The 23,269-nt window shown below is 46.0% G+C and overlaps 3 protein-coding genes across 4 annotated transcripts; 1 reads left to right on the top strand and 2 right to left on the bottom strand.

Annotated features, from left to right (window-relative positions):
* Nucleotides 1-1,221, top strand: LOC123451081 (EPIDERMAL PATTERNING FACTOR-like protein 2). The gene is made up of 2 exons (XM_045128093.1): nt 1-457; nt 574-1,221. Exons 1-2 carry the CDS (start codon nt 376-378, stop codon nt 882-884), a joined length of 393 nt encoding a protein of 130 aa, XP_044984028.1. The 5' UTR covers nt 1-375; the 3' UTR covers nt 885-1,221.
* Nucleotides 1,222-4,002: 2,781 nt separating this feature from the next.
* Nucleotides 4,003-8,414, bottom strand: LOC123447641 (GDP-mannose transporter GONST1-like). 2 transcript variants are annotated; one of them, XM_045124251.1, is made up of 10 exons: nt 8,106-8,414; nt 7,162-7,329; nt 6,824-7,049; nt 6,570-6,709; nt 5,939-6,068; nt 5,647-5,745; nt 5,306-5,460; nt 4,900-5,016; nt 4,705-4,802; nt 4,003-4,610 (listed from the first exon to the last, which is right to left on the bottom strand). In XM_045124251.1, exons 1-10 carry the CDS (start codon nt 8,108-8,110, stop codon nt 4,552-4,554), a joined length of 1,197 nt encoding a protein of 398 aa, XP_044980186.1. In that variant the 5' UTR covers nt 8,111-8,414; the 3' UTR covers nt 4,003-4,551. The 2 variants fall into 2 exon arrangements, with proteins under 2 accessions (XP_044980186.1, XP_044980187.1); XM_045124252.1 differs by lacking the exon at nt 8,106-8,414 and having other exon boundaries at nt 7,158-7,250.
* A 7,226-nt stretch (nt 8,415-15,640) lies between these two features.
* LOC123447640 (AMSH-like ubiquitin thioesterase 3) lies at nt 15,641-23,053 on the bottom strand. The gene is made up of 14 exons (XM_045124250.1): nt 22,591-23,053; nt 22,323-22,387; nt 22,130-22,223; nt 21,637-21,810; nt 21,308-21,414; nt 20,759-20,864; nt 20,622-20,668; nt 20,185-20,509; nt 19,943-20,032; nt 19,802-19,864; nt 19,164-19,238; nt 18,331-18,393; nt 16,564-16,616; nt 15,641-16,132 (listed from the first exon to the last, which is right to left on the bottom strand). Exons 1-14 carry the CDS (start codon nt 22,717-22,719, stop codon nt 15,952-15,954), a joined length of 1,572 nt encoding a protein of 523 aa, XP_044980185.1. The 5' UTR covers nt 22,720-23,053; the 3' UTR covers nt 15,641-15,951.
* Between the last annotated feature and the right edge of the window lie 216 nt (nt 23,054-23,269).

The raw sequence follows: 23,269 nt of genomic DNA, 5'->3' as shown, positions 1-23,269 counted from the left end.
CCCTCTGACGCCGCTGCACGAAGCCTTTATGGCTTCAGAGCTCAGCCGCATTCAATGGCCATCGTCCGTGGTACTGCCACACCACACCACTGTAGATAGTCAGGGCCAGCCCCTCCCTCAACCTCTCTCTCCCTCTCTCTCTGTGGAGTGGTGGACCATTTATTCCCAGCACCACAGCTACAAGGAACCCCTGCCCATGTGAGCGCGATCCCTGATATAAGTAGCAGCTGGAGTAGCTGCTAGCGAGCGGTACCCTACCCGGCTGCTTCCCTCATTCATTCATCCATTCATCACTCAGTGCTTACTGCTTAGCTACCACCAAGCTTCGCTTCAGTCCAGCCGATCGAGCTCCCTCCCTCCCTCACTCACTCACTCATGGAGCCGCTGCTACTTTACTCCTCGCTTCTGCTTCTCCTTTTGCTATCCCCCCAGTCCCAGGGCCTAGCCTCCACTCAAGGTACGTGCTGCTCCATAGCAACCCCATTCTTGGTTCTTGCCGTGCCTACACCTGATCTTCCTCGCTCGCTCTGCCCCTAGCCGATGCATCATCGTGTCGCCGTCGCTTTCTTGCAGGTAGAGGGCCGCCGCATTACCAGCTGGAGAAGCCGGCCCCAGAGGCGGTGGGGGTGCCGGAGGGCGCGGAGGCGACGTCGGCGGCGAGGATCGGGTCGAGGCCGCCGCGGTGCGAGGGGCGGTGCGCCATGTGCGGCCGGTGCGAGGCGGTGCAGGTGCCGGTGGCGCCGCGGGACAAGGGGGGGAGCCACTACTTCCGCCTGTCCAGAGCCGCCTTCGGCGGCGGCGACGACGGCGAGGGCTCCACCAACTACAAGCCGCTCAACTGGAAGTGCAGGTGCGCCGACAGGAGGCCGATCCTCGGCCCGTGAGCGACGACCGACGCCTGCTCAAGAAAGAAGACGTTTGATCTGACGAGCTTCCAGCATCTTTGATCCCTCCCATCACAGATCACATGGCTACTGTAAGTCGTTGTTTGCGACAAGAAGATGTTGGGACAAGTTTTGGTCGGTTTTTAGGGTATACAAGTTGATGATGATGCTGAATGATCCACTACGTACTGGAGTAGCAGCAGTAGTTTGGAGCCAGTGTTGCACTAATCGATCAAGGGGGTAGCTGCATGAGGCGTTGTGTTCACAGCTGCTTCCGAGGGCGTTCCCTATATTGTACCATAAGCTTGGCGGTGTAATTAAGAGGCTGATGATATCACTTGGCATTGTCTTGTCGCTCTGATGCGATGGACTAACAAAGGCCCTGTCAGCTAGCACATTGGTACTAGCCTGCTTACATATATACCCGGCCTGTTCGAAATCGTTTGGAAAAACACACAAGATGGAAATCGAGTTTTTATGTAACACTCCTACTACAAGAAAAATGGTGCGTGTCCTTTGTTTTTTGTTTGGAGACGATAAAGGCTCTGGAAAAGGGTGTCAAGCAAACAGCGGGGCAGAAGCTTTTCGGGGGCCTTGGAGCCACGCTCATCATTGCTGTAGCCTTGTCTTTTCCTCTGAAGGACTTGTGCCCGTAAGCAAAAGCATGTGATTCGCTTCCAAGGACACGTCCTCCAGGCCCAGGGATTCGCTACTATGCATCTCCTCCTTGCGCACAGGCTCCAATTCCATCACAAGATGTGTACCCACTCCACTCCAGTCGCGTCAGCCAAAGCACACAGCCTTGGCCAAAAAGCCAGCCAAGCCAAACCGCCGTGTTTTGAACGTGTGATTTCTCTCTTCTCCTCCCGGTTCGGCGATGAAGTTGGGTCCGTTTTTCACCATTGACGGTTTTTTTTTTGAAATGCGGTCCTTAGGTACCGATCTCATTAAAAAGGTCGAAGAGAGTTGTCCGGTTAATAATCGGAAAACCGGACTAAAACCGTCACAATGCGCCCGTCGCGACAAGGCACACAGACGACTTGGCAACCTACACAAGAACGCACACACGCCGCCTAGGGGAAGAGCTCTGTCGAGGTTGTAATCCGGCGTCATCGTCATCACGCCTTCGCGAGGGCGACTCCGACTTCACCATCGGCGACCACCGATGTAGCCTCCACCGCAGACAAGCGTAGAGGCCTGCGTCGGACAACGCCAAAAAGTCCACCACACGCGCCGACGACCAGGCAGCTTCGACTCAGCCGACGAGCATTGAAGGAAGAAAAGCACAGGACATGCGCCGAGTCAGCGCCAGAACCGACCACTCGTCTTCACGTCATCGTCGCCGCAAGGATCCCCCTCAAACAACTCCGACTTCAAAAGACAAGAGAGGCACGGCGACCCCTCGAACACGCCGGACGAGACCGACTACCAGAACCCAACAGCAAATCCTTCTCCGCTTGAAGGGGCCATCGTTGCCACACAAGAAGCCGCGCAGATCATCCACATTGCCGGACGAGCCCCAGCCGACCGCAATGTCGCGAGCGTCTAGCCCCTGGAGAATGCAATCGAAATCCAAAGCTCTTCAAGACGACGCCCCCAAGGAGGAAGCGACGATGCCGACGCCGTCGTCCGGCCCAACCGGCCTAAGGTTTTCACCCGAAGAACTGGATCCGAGGGTGTGTAGGGAGATAACTCCTCAACCCTGCCTCCAAGAAGGTGAGACGACGTCCACAGCCGCCGTCACCATCGGCCGGCAAGCTCTTGCCTGACAAGCTTTCGCCCGGAGCACCTCCCAACACCACAACCCCACGCACAACACCTCCGCTAGCCCACACGCCTCCCACGAAGCCACCACGCCAGCGGCACCGGGGAGCCACCAAGCACGTCCTCTACGCAGCACCGCGGCAGCCCCAGCGACACGACACCTCCGAAGCCACCATGACCAAGGCCCGAGCACCACCAGATCCAGATCCAGATCGGGGTCAAGGGCAGGCCGCAGCCGCTGCGGAGGCAGCACCACTGGACGGCGCCCTGCCCTCCAGTCCGCTAGAGGACCCAGCCCGCGCCGGAGCTCCGCCGCACCACGCCGCCAAGCCGCCACTGTGGGACCCGCAGCCTGGACCATCACCAACCCGAGCGGGGGAGAAGGCGCGCCGTGGCCCAGCCCCGCCGAGCCGTCCACGCCGCCATCACCGGGTCGCCGCCCCGACGCCCAGCCTCGCCGAGCCGCCGAGCCGTCCTTGCCGCCACCACCGGGACGTCGCCCCGACGCCCAACCTCGCCGAGCGAGCTGCATCGTCCAAGGCCGGTCCCGGGGCGCATCCGCGCGAGAGAGGCCCGCCGCCGCCGGCTGCTGCACGGGCTTTGCCCGGCAGCGACGCCCGACGGCGGCGGGGGCGGGGAGGAGCGGGTGAGGAGGCCGCGGCGGTGCTAGGGGACGCTCGGGCCGCTCCCCTGGAGAGCGAAGCGAGCGAGTCTCAGTAACTTCGATGCGATCTTTCCACCATTGACGGTCTCTTGTTATCTTGTTTTTACAGGGTTTGAAGTTGAGTGAGATTGCTTCTCTAGGCCTGTGGTGTGGTGTGGTGTGCATGCATGGCTAACTGAAGCCGTGAGCAAAGGCTACTGGAGTGGAGTAGTAGTACTGTGGTACTGGTACCTGCGTTCAACCGAGAGGAGTGTGCCCTGTCACGTGCAGATATCGCAAAATCCTGCCTACCAACCTGACCTGGGCCGGGTGCGAGAAAAGGACAGTGTTGAGCCAACATTCAATACTACTTGCTCCAGCGAGTGAGCGTGTGCGAGTCCTCACTCCTCCTCCTCCGCCTCTCGGCTCTCCAGTGAGTGACAAGTCATGTCTCGTGTCCAAGGCCATTCAAGCGTCTGTCCCCTCCTCTGCCCCCCATCAACATTTTCGTCTTCTTTTTTTCACACGGGGAGAGGGAGAGCTGCCACGACATTTATTATGACAAAGCGTAAGGACAGAGCTCAGCAGCAAGAGGCGTAGACCAGACCAGGCCACGGCCACAGCAGCAGTCAAATGCCACACAAACTTACATGCAAGCAATTGAAAATACAATAGAGAAACAGTAGGGAGGAACCAAAAGAGATGGCAAACTAGGACACAACACGCGTGCCGTTGCTTGAGGTGAATGCACCTGTGACCAGCAATGAAAAACACTGTGGATAGAACCCAGAAACGAGAGGCCTTTCTCAAGCGAATACCCCACCCTCCCATGGCCCAGTTTTTCAGAGTAGCCGGTAGATACCGTGTCTCCAGGATAACGAGAGAATATACAGCAGCGATCTGCCCAGCTGAGGAGGACCTCGGCCCCCCAAGAATTACTACCCGGTGTGTATTTACCCAGTGATCTATACCCCCAGCTGCATGCCTGGGATTTCAGCAGCATCTAACCGTGTGTGTATCTTACAGAGGAGGACGTATATATGCCACCATCCACCACCAACCACAGGAGCCACGACAGGCCAGGCCAGGACGGCTTCGAGAGCAAAAACAAAACGAAGCACCGGGCTAACTAACCAACATGACGCTGTCTCTTGCCTTTGCCAGCTGGGAAACAACCTCACGCCTGCACAAGTTTCCCAGAGGCCCGATTCCAGGGAGCGGCGGCCCGCTTCGCCCTCCGTAGGATCTGCGAGCAGCAGCTTATGACTGGGAGCTTTCGCGCAACTTCGCCCTGGCGAAGAACACTCCCGCTAGTAGCCCTGCGGGGCGAAGGCGCATATGGTTTCCTCGTCAGTGAAATGCGGCATATATGTCCGGTGGCCGTAAGGCGATATGGTCATAGAGGGAACATACCAAACAGAATGCTTATGGAATTCTCCATGCTCGTGCGGACTTTGAAGAGAAGGATCCCGGCAATGGAGAGAGGGATCTTGTTGAGGGAGCCCACAAGGCTGCAACATAACAGGGATGCCAATGTTGGCATTGGAAGCTCGAGAAGAGTTAAAAAGTGCAAGGGTTTTAGAGACGCTGGTAAGATTCATTTGGTACCTATATGTTGTTGCGCTTGTCTGACGAAGAAACCACATCGAAGTGAAGCTGATAGCGAGCCCCAAAACCCCGCTGGCGGTGATGACTATCCAAAACGTAGGCATCCTCAGGAGAGGCCTGCAAATTCACTTTCCGTGAGGCATAAGTAGTATTTGCAATTATAACAAACTGTTCCATCAGATGTGCCACCTGCAATAGTTGTGTATTTTTCTTTTCAGGGATGCAATAGTTGTATCTTGGTAGGAGCCTAAGCCATGTTTTTTTTACCAGCAGATAACACGTTTGATACTATACACCACTTTCCTGACAATAGTTGTATCTTGGTAGGAGGAACCACGGTATCCATTTAGTTATTAGGTTCCTGCTAAAACATAGAACAAGTGAAGGAGTGAAGTTTGAAGCTTACGTTTCCAAGAGGTACTCCACTTCATTAAAACCAAGCACGAGGATAACTCCCAATGGTAGTGAAAGAACATTATTCAGTAAAACCATTGAAAGCTCATTCAAATTCCCGGACCTGGTGGCCTCCTTCGCACTGTCCATTACATGCCTCAATGTAAGCTGGAAGCAAACAGTTCATTTGTTAAGATTTATATGGAGGTATCTCACAACTGAAGATATTTGTCCTATAAACCAAAGTGCGAATCTAGGAACTGAACGTAAGAATCTAAAACATTTGGGAAGAGTAACAGTTTGATAATTGGCTGTATATTTGTAAATTTTCAGTGGCATTGAGAAGAATAATACCGAATATGATGCTGTTAAAAAACAGTTTAAGATCTGCCATGTATAGCCAACTGCATGAAATGACAGATCTGTTACTCCTCCTGCAATGGCTGAGATTATCTACAGAAACAGAGAGACGAGTAGGGTCTTTAAGGGCCCAATATTGTGTTAATTAAAGTCGTGTTTCATGAACACCTATGATTAGATATATATCAATGAATTGACCACACACTATTACTCAGCAACAGAAGAAAAAAATAAGGCCCCTAGAGCATTCAAATCCTGCCCAAACATTCATAAATTCATTACATACCATCAACATTAGAGAAATCCAAACTTGTCTATCATGCTGCTTCTTAAAGAAGTAGGTTTCCCCAGAAGCAGTAAGAACATTGGCGACATTCTTCAATATAGTCAACATCGCAACATTGATGTACTTCAAACTGAAAGGTACAGAAAATGTCAGGACTTCTCTGGAATTTCCTTATTACAAGTTAAGGAAAAATTTCTTCACAGCTCATACGGAAATGCTCAACTCGTAATGTTCAGAGAACTTAGAAATTTATTCAGGTTTTCATCGTCAGAACTAACTAATTGAACATGAACAGAGAAAGAGCAAACAAACCTCAGCACAACAAAATTTTACCCTTAAATGAAATCTATGGGCTATCAAACATTATTAAGCATCAATACTAATTTAAGGAGAAACGAGCTATATCCCATGTGTGTTCCTTTATGCATGGCTCTGTGAGTGGGGGCAAATGAATAGAGAGAAGTATTCATATTTTCCGAAACGGGGACTATATAATAGAAACATAAAATATTTGCTTAAATTCGATAAAATTACAAGATGTCCCGATACCAAAATGATACAAGTACAGACCAGCATAAACGGCACAGAAAACTGTCCTCAGACCAAAATGATTTGAAAATCCGATACGTACCTAAACATGCTTGTAATTAGCATTCCGACAAATATGATGTTCACAGGCAACCAAACTTTGATTAACTTCCATGTTAGTGGTTCAGTTGGGATAACACCGGAGAGGGACAGTGTGGAAACTATGGTCACTGATACAATGTTCTGCAGCATAACATGATGAAGAAAATACTATCAGTGTTACCCACGTAGCATATCCACGAGAAGGAAAACAAAGATTGCATAAGAAGTACTATATGGTCAGCCATAGCAATATACCTGGTAAAGCATCAGAAATATTCCAGCATTAAAACCATAGCCAGACAAAACAAACTTGTTAACTAAAATCATGCTGCAGGATGCTATGCAGTAAGCAAGACCAGATATAAGAGATTGATTCTGAATGTTTGGGAGCCTGAGGAAGTGCGACCGCCTATCTCGATCTTTTGAGGCCTCAACATCTTCCAAGTCAACCTCATCAACAGAGAAGGACCTCATCAAAGGTCTGGAGATATCCAAGAGCACAGTGCATTGTGTTAGCTCGGGCCATAAATGCTTCCTTGATATTTTCATAAATGCCCGCAAAATAACGCATAGATCAAGAGAAGCTTACATGCCTGTTCCCAATCTCTCTCCTCATGGGACTTGCAAGTGCACTTTGTCCTCCAATCTCATCCCAGAGTTTACCCTTTCCTCCATTCACGAGTGGACTAGTTGTAGTAATCTCCGGTGATTTTCTCCCGGTAGGGGTGCCAGGATCCACATGAATGCCTGGCTGTTGGATTCTACAAGGTAAAACAGTGCTTGCAATCAACAATAATCCAGTTATTTAATGCATGAATCTCCATATATTATGTTTATCAATAGGTCCATTTTTGCACTCTGGTCAAGCATGCATATGAAACCGATGATGCTTCGAAACGCATCACAGTGGAGCAAACTTACAAGCATTAACAGTTTCCGAGAGAGTTTTCACATGTCCATACTCCATACTCCATACTCCATACTATACTTCAAAATGCATCACAGCGAAGCAAAACTATAAGCATTTGCATTTTTCCAGAAGAGTCGCCACATACCCTTGCTCTACATGAAATCGAACTAAAAGGATCTGTTCGAATACCCGCTGAAAAATATCCGACTGCATGACGCATTTTTAATATGTAATAACTGAGATGAGCCCAGCTGTGGCACTGAGCATGCCGATTTTCAAACATCGCGATAGTTACCCTGCGAAAATATTTTTCAAACATCACTGTGATTCAGATAGTGAAGTATGGGTTGCAGCATACCGGCGATATCTTGGGTTCCTAATCACTCATAGCACATAAAGGGCACATGAACATGGGGATGCACTGCACCTAGAACGGGGCCAAAAAAAAAAAAACCTATACTAACATATTGCGCGGGGACAGAGCAAAAGGGGTCCTCCTCAACTGAATCCACGGTTAACAAATTCAACATATACACGAACTTGCAGGTCATAAGCCTACCCATGAGAGAAAAAGGGGGGGGAGGGAGGAAGAGTGATTAGGCGGAACCATCGGGCCCTTCCGGCTACCTCATTCCGGGATTGGCGAGGTTGGGGGTGTCCGGCGGCGACGAGCTGGGGCGGACAGAGGTGGGATCCGGCGGCGAGGACGCAGATGCTCCCGGAGAGGCGACCCGGCCTGACTTGCTCCGGCGAGAAGGCGGGCGGACGGGCGGAGGCGAGGGAGGTCCGCCCGAGGAGCAGGTGGGCGGAGGAAGAGGAGCAGCAGGCCAAATGGTCGCCGCTGGCTCGGCTCGGCTTGGCGGCTTGACGAGTCAGCGAGAGAGACCACGGGACGCGCTGTCGCAGGAAACCCGGTGGCACCGTTTATCCGGTCGTATGCTACGGTGGGCGGGCTGTTGCGGCTCGCAAGAGGGAGAGTGGACCTGCCGGTTTGGGGGGGTCAACGGCGTAGCGGCAGCAAGCAAACACGCATCACACCGGCCGCTAGGTTCGAACCACCCGGTTGATGTTTTCTAGCGTCCGGTTGAGCAACTCCAAAGTGACCACCGTGTCACAACCATGTTCAGAAGAACACTTGCAGTTTCGTCAGTTATCCGACGTCTCTCTCGTACCGGTTCATATCAGCCGTTGGATGAGACTATTCAATTTCCATTGCCATATAACTGTAGCCGTTGTCGGTAATTCGAGTAGAGTTACTGTGGGGGGTAAAAATAACTGTCTCAAGCTTAGTACAACTTTGTACTAGAGCTAGTACAAAGTTAAGACACTTATTTTGGGACGGAGGGAGTAGTTAATACATCTCGGATCTGAGGCCATACTTTTCCCTTTCTCTCGCAAGAACACCACCTGCATTACCCTCGTGTCTTGACAAATTGGTATCATGAGCAACCGATTCTCGGCCATAGAGATGATAGAATGAGATAATACCTCCCTGATTCATGATTCCCACCCTTTTCCCACCCTTTAGAGGAAGATCGGCATAGTTACGGCGGCGTAGGCGGCGGTGTTCGAGCTTCGTCACGATTCTGGTGGCGTTGGTGGCGGTGTTTCGTTCGGGCATAGATTAGCCGAGCAGGAGTGGTTGATCGAACACAATGTTTGATCGGTAAAATTCCATCTCCTAGCGCTGATCTGTATGCTTTTGGAGGCGTGGATCTAGGCGGCGGCAGGATCTGAGTCTATGGAAGGGTTGCAGTAGAACCGTGGTAAAATTCCTCACCAGGGCTGAGATCAAGGAGATGGGTCGTGAAGGAACTATAGATGAAGCTGATGTGCAGGATCTTTTATCTTTGAGAGATGAATTTGGCAACCTGCAAAAGGATAGTTCTGCTCTGCGAGCAGATGTGTCAAAACTGTAGGTTGACATGCACTCCATAGGTGCTAAGCAAGGTGACATTTCTCTACATGTGGGTAGCATAGAAAAGGATGTGTTAGATCTCCGTAAGCAACTATCTAGTATCAGTTTAGTGTTACAAAACATCATTCCACCTGTGGGAACAGCTGTGGGTACTGCTAATCAAGCTAGCTCTAGTCAGATAGTGCGCTCCCCTACTCTGCATCACGAGAATGTGCAAGAGCAGCAAATCAGAAATGACCTGTTAAGGAAACAGTTGGAGTTAGAGGAACAGAAAACAAAACAGTCTGAAGAGATCCAAACACAAAACTTACCTCCATTGAAAGTGCAGAGACGACCTGTTCCTCCTGGTTATGATAACCAGCAGAGAAATGAGAATGCAGTGCTATGGGTACTCCTGTAACAGCAAGAGGTGGTGTCCAGACACCTGTTTTCAACAGATTTTACCAGGGAAATAGAGACAGACAAATGTGGCAGGGTCACTATAGAACTTATGAACAGGACATGCAAGCTCAATTCATGAAATCATTAACCAAAGGTCCTAAAATGGAATTTCCAAAGTTTGATGGAACAGACCCTGTTGGGTGGATCGGACAATGCAACAAATACTTTCAGATGTCTGCAGCTCCAGAAGAATACAAGGTTTCATTAGCTCAGCTTTACATTGTGGGAGATGCTGATACTTGGCTTAGAAGATCTGGCATTTTGAAGAAACAATTGAACTGGAAACAATTTGGGGCTGAGTTAGTTAAAAGGTTCTCTGAACAGGGATCTTATGATCTGACAGAAAAAATTAATTCTGCCAAGCAAGGAAGTAGTATTGTTGCTGAATATACTAAACTGCTTGAAGATCTAATGGTTGATGTCCAAGAAGAAAACCCTGAGTTGAATGAACTATGGTTTGTGAGATGCTTTGTGAATGGATTCAGGGATGGAATTAAATTTCAAGTCAGGCCTTTAAGACCACAGACTCTCACTGATGCATATTGGTTAGCCAGAGATGTTGAGCCTTGTCATCCTCCTGTTTCAACTTGGACAAAGAAAAACAATGTGCCTTATTCTAACTTCTACAACAGGCCTACTACAAGTAGTGTTGTGGGCAGACAAGTATCTAATATTTCAGTGGCAACTGTTACACCAAATCCACCAAAATCAAATGAGAATTATCAAAGGATTAGGAAACTCGGAGAGTGCTGGAGATGTGGAGATAAATGGCTTCATGGACACATATGTAAGCTAGTTCCTAATCTACACATGATGCAACAAGAGACAGAAGAACAACTAGCACAAGAGATGGAAGAAAATTTAAATCAGGAACAACCTGAAGTTATCTCTAAAGGAGAACAAGCCATGTTCATATCTGCTTTTGCTATGGGACAGCAACTTACTGCGCCTACACCTACAGTCATCATTCACATTAATGGAAAAGGAGTTGTGGCTCTACTTGATTCTGGTAGTACATCTTCCTTCTTAAATCAAGACTTTGCAGTTAAAGCAAACTGTCAGCTAATACCAGTAAAACCAAGACTGATAGTTGTGGCAGGAGAGGGAACACTAGTGTCTGAAGCAGTGATACCACAATGTACATTCCAATTTGGCAAGTTGAAGTTACAACACAGCATCAGATCTATATCTCTACCTAGCCATGATGCTATACTAGATTATGATTGGTTTACAGCTGTGAGTCCAGTAGCTTTTGATATACCAAAACAACTATTCAGCTTTACAGTAAAAGGACAGCAGACAGTTACTACTGCCATGTTTACTAATGCAGAAAGTCTGAAAGAAGTAAAAGCACAGAAAATGGATAAGTTGCTAGATAAAGGAGTGGAAGTGTTCTTAGTGCAAATCAACAACATTATGATGAATGCACCTCAAGGTTGCAAAACCCCTCCTCAAGTACAGAAACTACTTTTGGAATATGCTGATCTTTTTGAAGAACCAAAGAGTCTTCCACCTCACAGGGCTTTGGATCATACCATTCCATTAATACCAGGTGCTACTCCTCCTCAAGTAAGACCTTATAGAGTTCCACATCATCAGAAACAGGAAATGGAAGATCAAATCAAAAAACTGTTAGCTGCTCATTTTATCAGGCACAGTCAAAGTCCTTATGCAGCTCCTGTTATACTGGTGAAGAAAAAGGATGGTTCCATGAGACTCTGCACTGATTTCAGAAGATTAAACTCCTTGACAGTTAAAAATAAGTTCCCAATTCCTGTCATTGAAGATTTATTGGATGAACTACATGGAGCTACTTATTTTTCTAAGCTGGATTTGAGGTCTGGATATCATCAAATAAGAATGAATCCTCACGATATACCAAAAACTGCTTTCAGGACTTTTTTAGGACATTTTGAGTACTTAGTCATGCCTTTTGGATTGTCCAATGCACCTGGTACATTTCAGGAGTTAATGAACACTATATTTGCACCTCATCTTAGAAAGTTTGTGCTGGTGTTCTTTGATGATATACTGATATTCAGTAAGAATCTCAAAGAACACTTGGAGCATATCAAAATAGTGTTGGAAACATTGAAAACTCATAGTCTCTTTGCTAAGTTGTCCAAGTGTGTATTTGCTGCTCAACAAGTAGAATACTTGGGACATGTCATCTCTGCTGAAGGGGTAGCAACAGATCCCAAGAAAATATCTGCAATTGCTGAATGGCCTATTCCTGATACAGTGACTAAACTAAGAAGTTTCCTGGGATTGGCAGGATATTACAGAAGGTTCATCAAAGGGTATGGAGTGATTTGCAGACCCCTTCATGATATGTTAAAGAAAGGAAAAATTTCTTGGCAAGCAGCTCAAGATACAGCCTTCACACAATTGCAAGCAGCATTGATATCTGCTCCAGTACTAGCACTACCAGATTTCAACAAGCCATTTGTCCTAGAAACTGATGCTTCAGGAAAAGGAATAGGAGTTGTCTTAATGCAAGAAGGCAGACCAATATCTTTCTATAGCTCTGCTCTCTACCCTAGAAATGCTGCTCTATCAACTTATGAAAAAGAAGCTCTAGCTATTTTGGAAGCTCTTAAGAGATGGAGACACTACCTGCTGGGAAATGATCTGACAATCAAGACTGATGATCAGTCTCTGAAGTTCATCACTGATCAAAAGTTAACTCATGGCATACAACATAAGTTGATGATGAAATTGTTAGAATTCAACTTCACAATTCAATATAAGAAAGGAGTTTACAACAAGGTGGCTGATGCTTTGTCTAGAGTACTCCCTGGCTATATGGCAATATCAGTAGCTACTCCTACTTGGGCAGAAGATCTAGTGGAAAGTTACCAACAAGACAAAGACAGTAAGGTGTTGTTGGAAAGATTACTGCTACAGAAAGATCAAACAGAGTCTGATTACACACTTCATTCAGGCATCATCGGGTACAAGGGCAGAATTTTGGTAGGTAATATCCCTGCATTAAGGCATAAGTTACTTTCAGCTCTACACAGTTCACCAGTAGGGGGACACTCTAGGAATAGAGCCACCTATCAAAGAGTTAAGCATATATTTTATTGGCCTGGCTTAAAGAAATCAGTGGAGGAATTCATTGCTTCCTGTCCTATTTGCCAAAGGGCTAAGCATGAAAATTGTCTTCAACCAGGATTGTTAGATCTTCTACCTGTAGCAGACTTAGCTTGGCAACACATATCCATGGATTTTGTGGAAGGATTACCAGTATCAAAAGGATATGCTGTTATTATGGTAGTGGTGGACAGATTCACTAAATATGCACATTTTATTCCATTAGCACACCCTTACGCTATTTTGAGTGTGGCCCAAGCATTTGTGGATCAAATAATCAGGTTACATGGCCCTCCCAAGCTGATCATCTCAAATAGGGACAGGATATTCACCAGCAAACTTTGGAAGGATATCTTTGCTGCATTGAAAGTGGAATTGAGATACAGTACAGCATACCATCCCCAAACTGATGGACAAACAGAGAGGATCAACCAATGTTTAGAAACTAATCTCAGATGCATGACTACTACTGCTCCTAGTAAATGGTTTTCCTGGCTGTCTTTAGCAGAGTTTTGGTACAACTCCACATATCATACAAGTTTAAAAATGCCTCCATTTCAAGCATTATATGGTTATCCTCCCCCAATGATCAATGAACTAGCTATACCTGGACCAGATGATGAGGAAGCACATGATTTTCTCATAGTTAAGCAACAGATGCTGGAACAACTCAGACACAATCTAGTGGTGGCCCAGAACAGGATGAAGAAATATGTTGATTTAAAAAGAGTGGAAAGATCCTTTCAAGTAGGAGAAATGGTCTATTTGAAAATGGCACCTTATAGATTGGCAACATTTGGTTTCAGAGGAGCTCTCAAATTACAGAACAAATTTTATGGTCCTTTTATTATCATACAAAAGATTGGCAAATCTGCTTACAAATTACAATTTCCGGAGCATGTCAAGATTCACCCGGTATTCCATGTTAGCCAGCTCAAGAAACATGTGGGATCTCACTCTATTCCTAGTCCTAATCTACCAATGGTGAATGCTGATGGTACTGTCAAGATGGGTCCTGCTCCAGTTCTTCAGGTTCGACAAATCCCGAGACATAACATTCCTGTGGTCCAGTGGCAAGTACAATGGGAGAATCTGTCACCAGTAGAAGCTACTTGGGAAGATGCTGATTTTATCAAGTACACTTTCCCGGAGTTCTTCAAGACGACGACATCACAATGGCGCCAAGACCAGAACACGCCGTGAGGACACGTCGTGCCCCAGAAGGGGGCAATGTCAGGACCATCTTCAGAAGAACACTTGCAGTTTCGTCAGTTAACACTTGCAGTTTCGTCAGTTATCCAACGGCTGCTAATGTATCTCTCTCGTACCCGTTGGATGAGACTATTCACTTCCCATTGCCGTAGAACTGTAGCCGTTGTCGGTAATTCCAGTAGAGTTACTGTGGGGTAAAACCTTCGCCTATAAAGTAGCCGGGTTGTGGCTGAGCTCAGCATTGATTCCCTTGTGATTTGCCTTTGAGCAACGAATATACTCTATATTTAATACATCTCGGATCTGAGGCCATACTTTCCCCTTTCTCTCGCAAGAACACCACCTGCATTGCCCTCGGGTCTTGACACACCGTCCGCTGCCCTCTGTTTTGATCCGTCCGTAGGAATAAGAGTGATGGCTCAATGTACAGATTCATTATCAAAACACGTTCGTCCCGATTTATTTTCGGCTTAAATTTGGACTGAAATGCGTCGCGGACGCGCGCCCTTTCGGTGTACGCCCCAACTACCCGCGATCAACATAATTAATGACGGTCGCCCTCCACGGGCCTATGCGTCAGCGACCGCAATTGGTCTTTTTTAATCCGAGCGTGCGGTGAGGTTCGGCCTCATCGGCTTACACACACCCGTCCCCATCTCGTCACCTCTCTGCTCGCTCATCGACGACCAAACCCTAGCGAGCACCCATGGTCGGCTTCTCTGCACAAAACAAGGGCAAGTCCCCCGCCGTCCATCCCCGCGCGCTCCCCCCGTCGGCGTCTTCCCGCCGGGCTCGCCATCGTATCAGCGTACTGGTGCACCAAGCACAATGGCACTGGGAGCACCGCATCCCGTTGTCGTACCCATACATGACCCTTCCCAGGACTGTCGCGATCGGCGCGGGGCGCACGCGGAGGAGGTGAGTTGCCGGCGATGGCAGCTGACGCAAGAGCAGCGGCTCAACCCCATCTACGTGGCCGACTCTCCCGAATGGGAGGTATGGTTCGTGCTCGAACACGAGAAGCAGCGCCGGCGCGACGTGCAGCCAGGCCCTCCGCCACCCCCGTCCGTCGTTCACAACGAGGACCAGGAGGCGGAGACCGCCTACCAGACGACGCTGGCAGCCGCACTCCGCGAGAGCGAGGAGGAAGAACGGCACAGGACCGAGGAGGAGCGTCCGTTTGGGTCGACGCATTGGGCCTTCTTTTCTGTCCGTGCGGATCCAAACGGACGAAATGGGTCGCCCCAATGGAGTTGCTAAGTCCTTTTTATAGCTTTGAGCCTTTGTGGCTCTTCTTTGTTGTATTTATACCTGCAGCTTGTAGAGTTTCTTTTTTCCTTTTTGAAACCTATTTTTTGTATTTATTATCTTGAAAATTAACAAAAGTACGGAGCAAAGTCTTCTTGTTTCCCTCAAAAACAGGGGCAATTCATCAAAGTGCAAAGAAACCTATGACAAAAGAACAATGTAGAGAGCCAAATGCACACTTGTCAAATATAGCAGTAATATAAACATTCATTCTGTTTGTGCCCAATTTGTTTTTTACAGTTCAAATCAGTCATCATGTTTGTCTCTCTTTCAATGATGAATATCTCCTTGTTCCCCGCAAAATGAAATAAAAAATGAGACACGAGAACTCACTCTTCATAGTGGTTACCAAAGAGGCAAATAGGAAGGGCGCTTGACGCGTGACCTCACAAAGCAACCAATTCCAGTATGTACTATATATTGTTATGTTCCGCGGCAAGGTACAAGTTTCTTATCTACCATGTATAAACGCCTAATTCTATCAGAATCAGGCTTGCATCACACGCGACGGAGGTCGATCATATCAAACTTCACAGTGGGGTTCATATACACATGAGAGCAATGCTCGTAGATTGAAGTGCCATCTAGAGGCTCCTCATGGGGATGGAAACCACTCTCCTGGCAATCGTGGATCACCCCCATGCCACCTGGATCCGTGAGGTGAAATATGCCGTGTTTCCTGCTCAGAGAAAATACAAATTCATGAGATCGTCTAATCGGATGAACAGACAGCACCTATTGTAAATTATTTTTTCAAGACATCGAACAACAGTATGCGTATTTTCCAAGGATTTTTTTCGGGAAGGATTAAGCAACATTGATTGATATGGAGTGTTTGTTTATTTTAGGTTCAATGGATTCACTTAAACTGAGGGTAACTGCAGGGGAGGAACGTAAAGCATGTGTGTATACATAATCATTTGTAGATTCATGGTCTTAATTAGGAACTACTATTTCCTCCAGTTATCAAGGAAATTATAGTATTTAGTTAATCTATGGCTAAGAAATGCTGAAATGAAGGATGGTAATATTACATCAATGAAAATTGAAACCATGAAATCAGCAATAATTTGCCCAAAAAGCTGCATGTGAGTCCAATGTAACATATACCTTGTTGTATCGGTAGGCGCCATGACAATTGCAATTGCTTCAGGAAGCATGACCTGTTGGAGCCAACAACGCCAAACACAGGATCAAGTTAAGAATACTAATGAATTTGCTGGAGTAGTTTATGAAACATGTAAGAAGCAAGCAGTTGACAAATGAGCTAACAAATGATATTGTCACAGTCTGCTTTTGACAGCAAGATGTATGTATGTAGATCCTCACAACATCTCCACTAACATAAAAGGCACCAGCTGTGGCTGATCCCGAACATCCTAACCGCTCAGCCATCCACATCTAAAGGTCCATACTGATTCCATGTTCAGCGCAGCACAACACACCTAATACCCTTAGGCTTGCTGTAAATTACGAATCACCCACCACTGCCTCCTGAATAGCATGCTGATGCACCCCCTCCCAAACGTTCATTGCACGTGTTTAGTTACTACAGTAGTTTAGTGATAAGGATTCCATAAACAATAAAGAATTCCATCAATTCTTTTTTTGAGAAACCCATCATTTTTGGCTCAGCTGAATTAGAGATAAGTCAGTAACAGAGACATCACAGTTAGCTGAATCCTATCTTAGGTGAGTAAAATAATGAATAAAGTGATTTTTTTACAAGAATTCTCTCAAAGTGAGCCGCCAGCAGTCACCTGTTACAAACTCTCAATCTCAGGGATGTAAGAGCATCTACAGCCAGACATAGCAAATATGACCCCCTAAACGCCTGCGGACGCGCCCGGTCAGTTTTTTCGAGAAAATGCAAAAGACTCTTTGCACTTTTGCGTTTCATTTCATTGAAAAGATGGAAAGTACAATCCTCCTAAGAGGCTGATTATACATGGATCGTGCGCCCGGTCAGTGTACATCCCAGGATGTGGGCAGGAAACTCGTAGTCCTTGTGCCCCAGCGAGTGCCCAACACTTGGCCTCATCTCTGATCTTATCCACTAATGTGTCTACTGAGGGTCGCACACTGTCGAAGGCACATTCATTGCGGTGTTTCCAAATCATCCACGGGACAAGCATGGCGATTGATTGCAGGCCTTTATGCAGCGCCGAGGGTGTCTGTTCCTTAGCCCTCTGCCACCAGTCTATGAGTGTAGGTTCGCTGGTGGGGGGTTGTGCTGGTATGCGTGTCCAGGCCAGGATGTCGTGCCAAGTTTGCCGGGCAAACCGGCATACCAACAGTATGTCCGGTCACTTGCACGTGATTGGTGGAGAGGAAGAGAGAAAGAAAAAAATGAATAAAGAAAAAGAAAAGGTGGTCCAGGGTGGGGTCGCGTTCTACGTGGTGGACTGACCGGGCGCGCCCGCGAGCCCTCATATCCTCCCTATATTTGAGATGGATATGAGGATTCGCGGACAGCCCGGGCGTATAGGGATGATATGAGGGGTCTGGTTGGATCACTTTTTTCCTTCTCTCCCCTGTCCAGTCACTGACCGGGCGCGTCCGCGGGCGTATGAGGGGTCGTTTGAGGTGTCCGGCTGTAGTGCTCTAACGTCCCAAAGAACCCAGTTTCCAGATATTTGTGTCAAGCAAAACCATACAAGAAACACAACAATGATTTTTCTATTGATCGAGAAATTACAACCCAGCTTCATTGCTATAGTGCATTTAAATTCGTCTTTGGGCCACTACTGAACAACAGCCACATATTGAAATTCTTTTTTGGCTCAGAACAACTAGTTGCTGGACATGGCATCAGTGAGTGCAAAGCACAACACAAACAACAATTACTACAACAGAAGTATGGCACATGGGGATTACCTGATACGAATAATGATTATGAAGATCAATGGAAGATAGAAAGCAGGTCTGTGTCGGATGTGTCTGAAAAAGAACATAAAATTGTTAAAAAAGAGTTTAATTATCAAAATATCATAGGTTAGGATACAGAGACACCAAATGGTGCTTTCGGCACAACTGAGCATCACGAAACTCCCACAGTGAGTATTAAACTGTAGCAATTTAAAGTACTGAATGAGTTGAACAATAACCTTAGCCTCAACAAGTTCCCAATAGATAACCCCAGCCACTCAAATATATTTGATATGACGGAAATTCTTTCAGCATAGGATTGATACTTTTGAATTTGTTAGGTGTGCTCATGTGTACTACATCCATGCAATTTCTTGGGTGCTTTTGAAAAGCGCACAATGAACTTCCCACATATGGCAACATGGGCACTAATATGCATCAACAAACAAATACTCCCTCTGTAAACAAATGCAAGACGTTTTAGGTCACTACTTTATAATGACCTATAACATCTTATTACAGAGGGAGTACTTAAGCAGAGTAGGCTTTCAAAAAATTTAGTCACAATATGGACCCCTTTCACAGTACTTAAGCAGAGTAGCAACAGTCATGCTAGTTCAATGTGTCTTGCTATCTTTAATAGTCCGAGTAGCCACACTTAGCCATTATGGATCAATGTCTTAAATTGACATCATTAGTAGAAACTAAAACAGGAGGACAAATTATAGCTAACATTTCCCTTAGGTACAATCATTAAAATACAGGACAAATGAACAGGACACTAAAAAATCCGAATATCAGCTTGATAAGTCAAGAACAATAATTTGTTAAGCTGAACTTACATGAATCCAACCGAGAGTGAAAAGTGAGCCTTTGTCCTGAACTTCAAATATTTCCTCTTCATTTGTAGCTTGACACTGGAAAAGAAAAACAAGTTATTTCTTAAAGTGATAAATTTTGGGTACTGCACTGTGATATGTTAACTGAGAAAAAAGAGAAAACCCTAGGCTCCTTGCATGAGCTTATGGCGGGTGCAGCATTAGCCACTAGCCACTAATAAAATCAATTTACTAAAATTCAAGCATGGACATGAAACCTACAGTGCTCACTGCGCTCAGACTCTAAGCCATATGACAGTAAATCATAAAGAGCATCTAAATCAAAGTTAGATAAAAGGAAACTCTTTCACTGGTCACATTTTCTTCTGATAACGTATATAAACTTGTTAGGTTGCTCTGCAACATGTACAATTTAGAGTTTGCAATCATGAGCATCAGTCCAAATTGTTCAAATGTTCTGCTAAGCAATCACCAGTCCCTGTGAACTACCGATACATAATATATTATATGAAGAAGGTATAAGAGCAGCAAGAATTACAAAAGGCTCATCAACCTGATAAATTGCTTAGAGAAAGGGCTCAGTTAACTTGAGAGTTAACATCTAATGGAAGAAATAAAATACAGAAGGAAAAACAACTTACTGAATCAGACGTTGATTCCTGCTTAGGAATTATCAGTGTCGTCACATAAAAAGTTCTCTTTTTCTACATAAGCATATAGAAATGTTAATTATGTGAACAGAAATAATATTCCTTGTATTTTCTTTATGGGGAGGTATATACCAGGTTACCAGCAAGAATCCCACATGTTTCCAGATTTTTTGCAGTATTTGCCTCAGCAAGTCGCAGAAAAGACTCCATTAACGCCACTGGCTGTCAAGGTAAAACAACATAACGGTCAAGAGGTACAAGTCTACATTTGCTACAGATGAAATATGGATAGAAGAATCATGCTTAAGAATACAACGGGTCTGGAACAATACCATGGCAAAGTAAAGAAACTGCAATTTGGATTTAGTATTTACCACATGCAAATTTTGAAAACGTCCTGTGTCACAGGTAGCAGCTCCTGGTCTTGGATCAGCTACTCTTGATGGAGAAATCGGTCTACGCTCGGGATGTACTTGTGCCAGGACTGGTGGGGGGTTAGGCTGTCTGATATTCAGCTGGGAGAATTCTTCCTCGAAACTAGCAGGAGACACAGAGGCTGTCTCTTTTACTGGTAGAGACCACTGACCATCATCAAGTGAGAGAACAGACTGCATATCACCATTGTTATTTGTCAATCCATCCAGCGATGTTGTATTAGGACCATGTGAGTCATTTTGGTTCAAGATTGCTGGAACTAAACTGCAGAAGCAAAAGGGGCAAGTAATCAGAAATAGCTATAGCTACATTAGCTGTATGGACTGGCATCTTACAAAGAAATGGAGAATACGCTAAAACCTTTCTGAGTTCTCACCTAGGGATATTGCTTTGGGTCAGTTCAGGGTAACTTGGATACTGGATCTGCAACAAGCAGTTATAAAACTCATAAACCAATAGCTTCATGTCGTTAAAGAGAACAGATGAAGCAAATTGAGAACATAATAATTATACCTTGACACCAGTAACAGGCCTTGTCCATTGGCCATGAAGCCCATTCGGACCAAGTATTGAATGTCTGGATAGTGTTTCATCTTTTGGATATGGCAAACTGGCATATCTGCATAATTTACACAGTAGATGCAAATTATTTTCTCCCTAATTATTACAAGAAAGCATTAGCCAACGACTATACAGTATGTAAACTGCTATATATGACAGTTCATGTGCTTATAGCAGTAAAAAGAAGTAGAGGTTCATCTATTGTAGCAAGTTGGATCAAATAACCAAAGAGATTAGATGAGTTACAGATGAATAGAAATTAGGACATGATTTTCAGTAGCCGTGTAAATTCAATTGCGTTGATTTTTCATTTCGTTATAGAGAACAGTCAGAAAAGGAGGATACATGTTAACCAAAATGCAGTCAAACAAAATCTTATTTCTAAGAAATGCCAAGACCAATTCCGAATCACCGACAGGATTTGACACCATGTGGCCAATTCCGAAATAAGATTGGTCTTGATATAACATGGATATTAATAGGATCGAATGATACACATACGATTTGACTAGATGCCTATCAGGTTCAACACCCTGTTGTGATGCTTCTTGATGGTTCCACCTAGAGGACGATTTCTGCAATGGTCCTGTTGAGCTTCCAAACGCTGGCTGCATGAGGAAAAAGTAAATCCCATGGAAAAGAAATAAAACAATATTCCCTCCGTTCAGAAATAACTGACGTGGTTTTAGTTCAAATTTTGAACTAAAACCACATCAGTTGTTTCCGAACAGAGGTAATAGTATAAGAAAGATGCCAAGAAATATGCATTATATAACCCTTTGTTCAAAAGGGTGGCATAAAAACTTCAAGATGGGAAATAAAGGGTATACCTGCATCATATATGGACTTGCAGCAAGCTGATCTGTCCTACTGCTTGCACCATTTCCAGCATAGGTTTCATGTGGACCATTACGTTCTTCTGCAGCCCGTCTATTAAGCTCAGCAATTTGCTGTTTCACAATCGGCTTCAGAGACTCTAGCTCACTGATAACATTCAAGAGTTTCTACAAAAAAATTGAGCTAGCCAGCATAAGTATTTGACATATTTCCATTCCAATTCAAAAGGGCAAACTATGACACTACATTTCTATGTTACTCCCTCCGTTCCTAAATACAAGTCTTTTTAGAGGTTTCACTACGAACTACATACGGATGTATATGGTTATACTTTAGAGTGTAGATTGACTCATTTTGCTCCGTATGTAGTCTCTAGTGGAATCTCTAATAAGACTTATATTTAGGAACGGAGGGAGTACTCTTTAAGCAATCTAATAAATGCTGAAGCAGTAGGAGAAATAATAGTTAAGCCTAGAGAGGTAATACATCAGAGTTATGCGGCCCTTTCTTCAGGAATTCTTTTTCTCTTGACTTGAATGCATGGTAATCGCGATGCTTCGGGATCGTCTCAGACAACAGGCTGCCAGTAAACAGTGGTCAGCATACCATCAACACCAAGCTTAAGATATTGTAACAACCAACAAGCTAATGTAAGATATACTAACGCGGGACACCGAACCTCGAGTATCTCAGGAGGATAATGTACAGGTCGATGAGGTTCTTTTCCTCTCGGTATATGTTCGCCTGTGCACCACACAAAACGACCCAAATGTTACACGCCCGCGAGCTAATTGACAGTATGTACGCTGAGTGTGCAGCAAATACAGATGGATTCAGCGTCCCTGAACCCGGAACTGCCGTCACATGCAGAAGTATCAGCACCAAAATACGAGATCGCGAAGCAGAGGCTCTACTCTAGCACGGGGATCTCGGGGTTAGGGTTTGACCTGGCGGAGAAGATTGTCGGCGATGCGGAAGTAGTAGGGGAGGCTGATGCGGTGGTCCACGGCGACCGGACGCGCCATCCCCTCGATGTTTATGTGCCTCCCGGCTTGCCGAGGTGATGCCATGGCCATATCCGGCGACGCCTAATTCTGCGGCGATGGCGAGTCCTCCGGCGAGCTTTTGCAGCGAAGATGGTCCGGGCGGATCTCCAGGTCGCTCGGGCGGTGGGAGGATGTGACCACAGAGGCGGAGGGGCGGACAGACGCGGGGAGGCGGTGGAGACGCGGTCGGTCGGTGGGGGCAGTTGCCAGATGAGCCCAGCGAGGAAGACAGGGGGGCGCGAGTAGGAAGGGACGGCGAGGACGCCGGTGAGGGGCGGAGGCGGCGAAAGCCGAAAGGTATGCCGTGTGCGATGAGGAATGTGACTAAATCTGTGGTTAAGTTCTTTTTTTCTTTTGATGATGAAAGTTTGCCTCCTAAGGCTTTGTCCAAGCTTTATTACGATGTCAACACGACTACAGAGTGTATTAAGAGCATCTCCGCGCGGCACGTGTTAAAAAAAACTGCGTGTAAAAATAGTGTTTTATCACGTGCGAACGTGTGATAGTTTTTTCAGATGCTACAAAATTTAACGCGTCCCTGTATTACTTCACCAAACACGGTAAAACATAATGCGTGCGT

Source organism: Hordeum vulgare, chromosome 4H (assembly GCF_904849725.1).
Source record: "Hordeum vulgare subsp. vulgare chromosome 4H, MorexV3_pseudomolecules_assembly, whole genome shotgun sequence".
In the NCBI taxonomy this organism is placed as follows: domain Eukaryota; kingdom Viridiplantae; phylum Streptophyta; class Magnoliopsida; order Poales; family Poaceae; genus Hordeum; species Hordeum vulgare.
The sequence above is the reverse complement of the archived record's forward strand: the minus strand, read 5'-3'. Positions and strand labels throughout refer to the sequence as shown.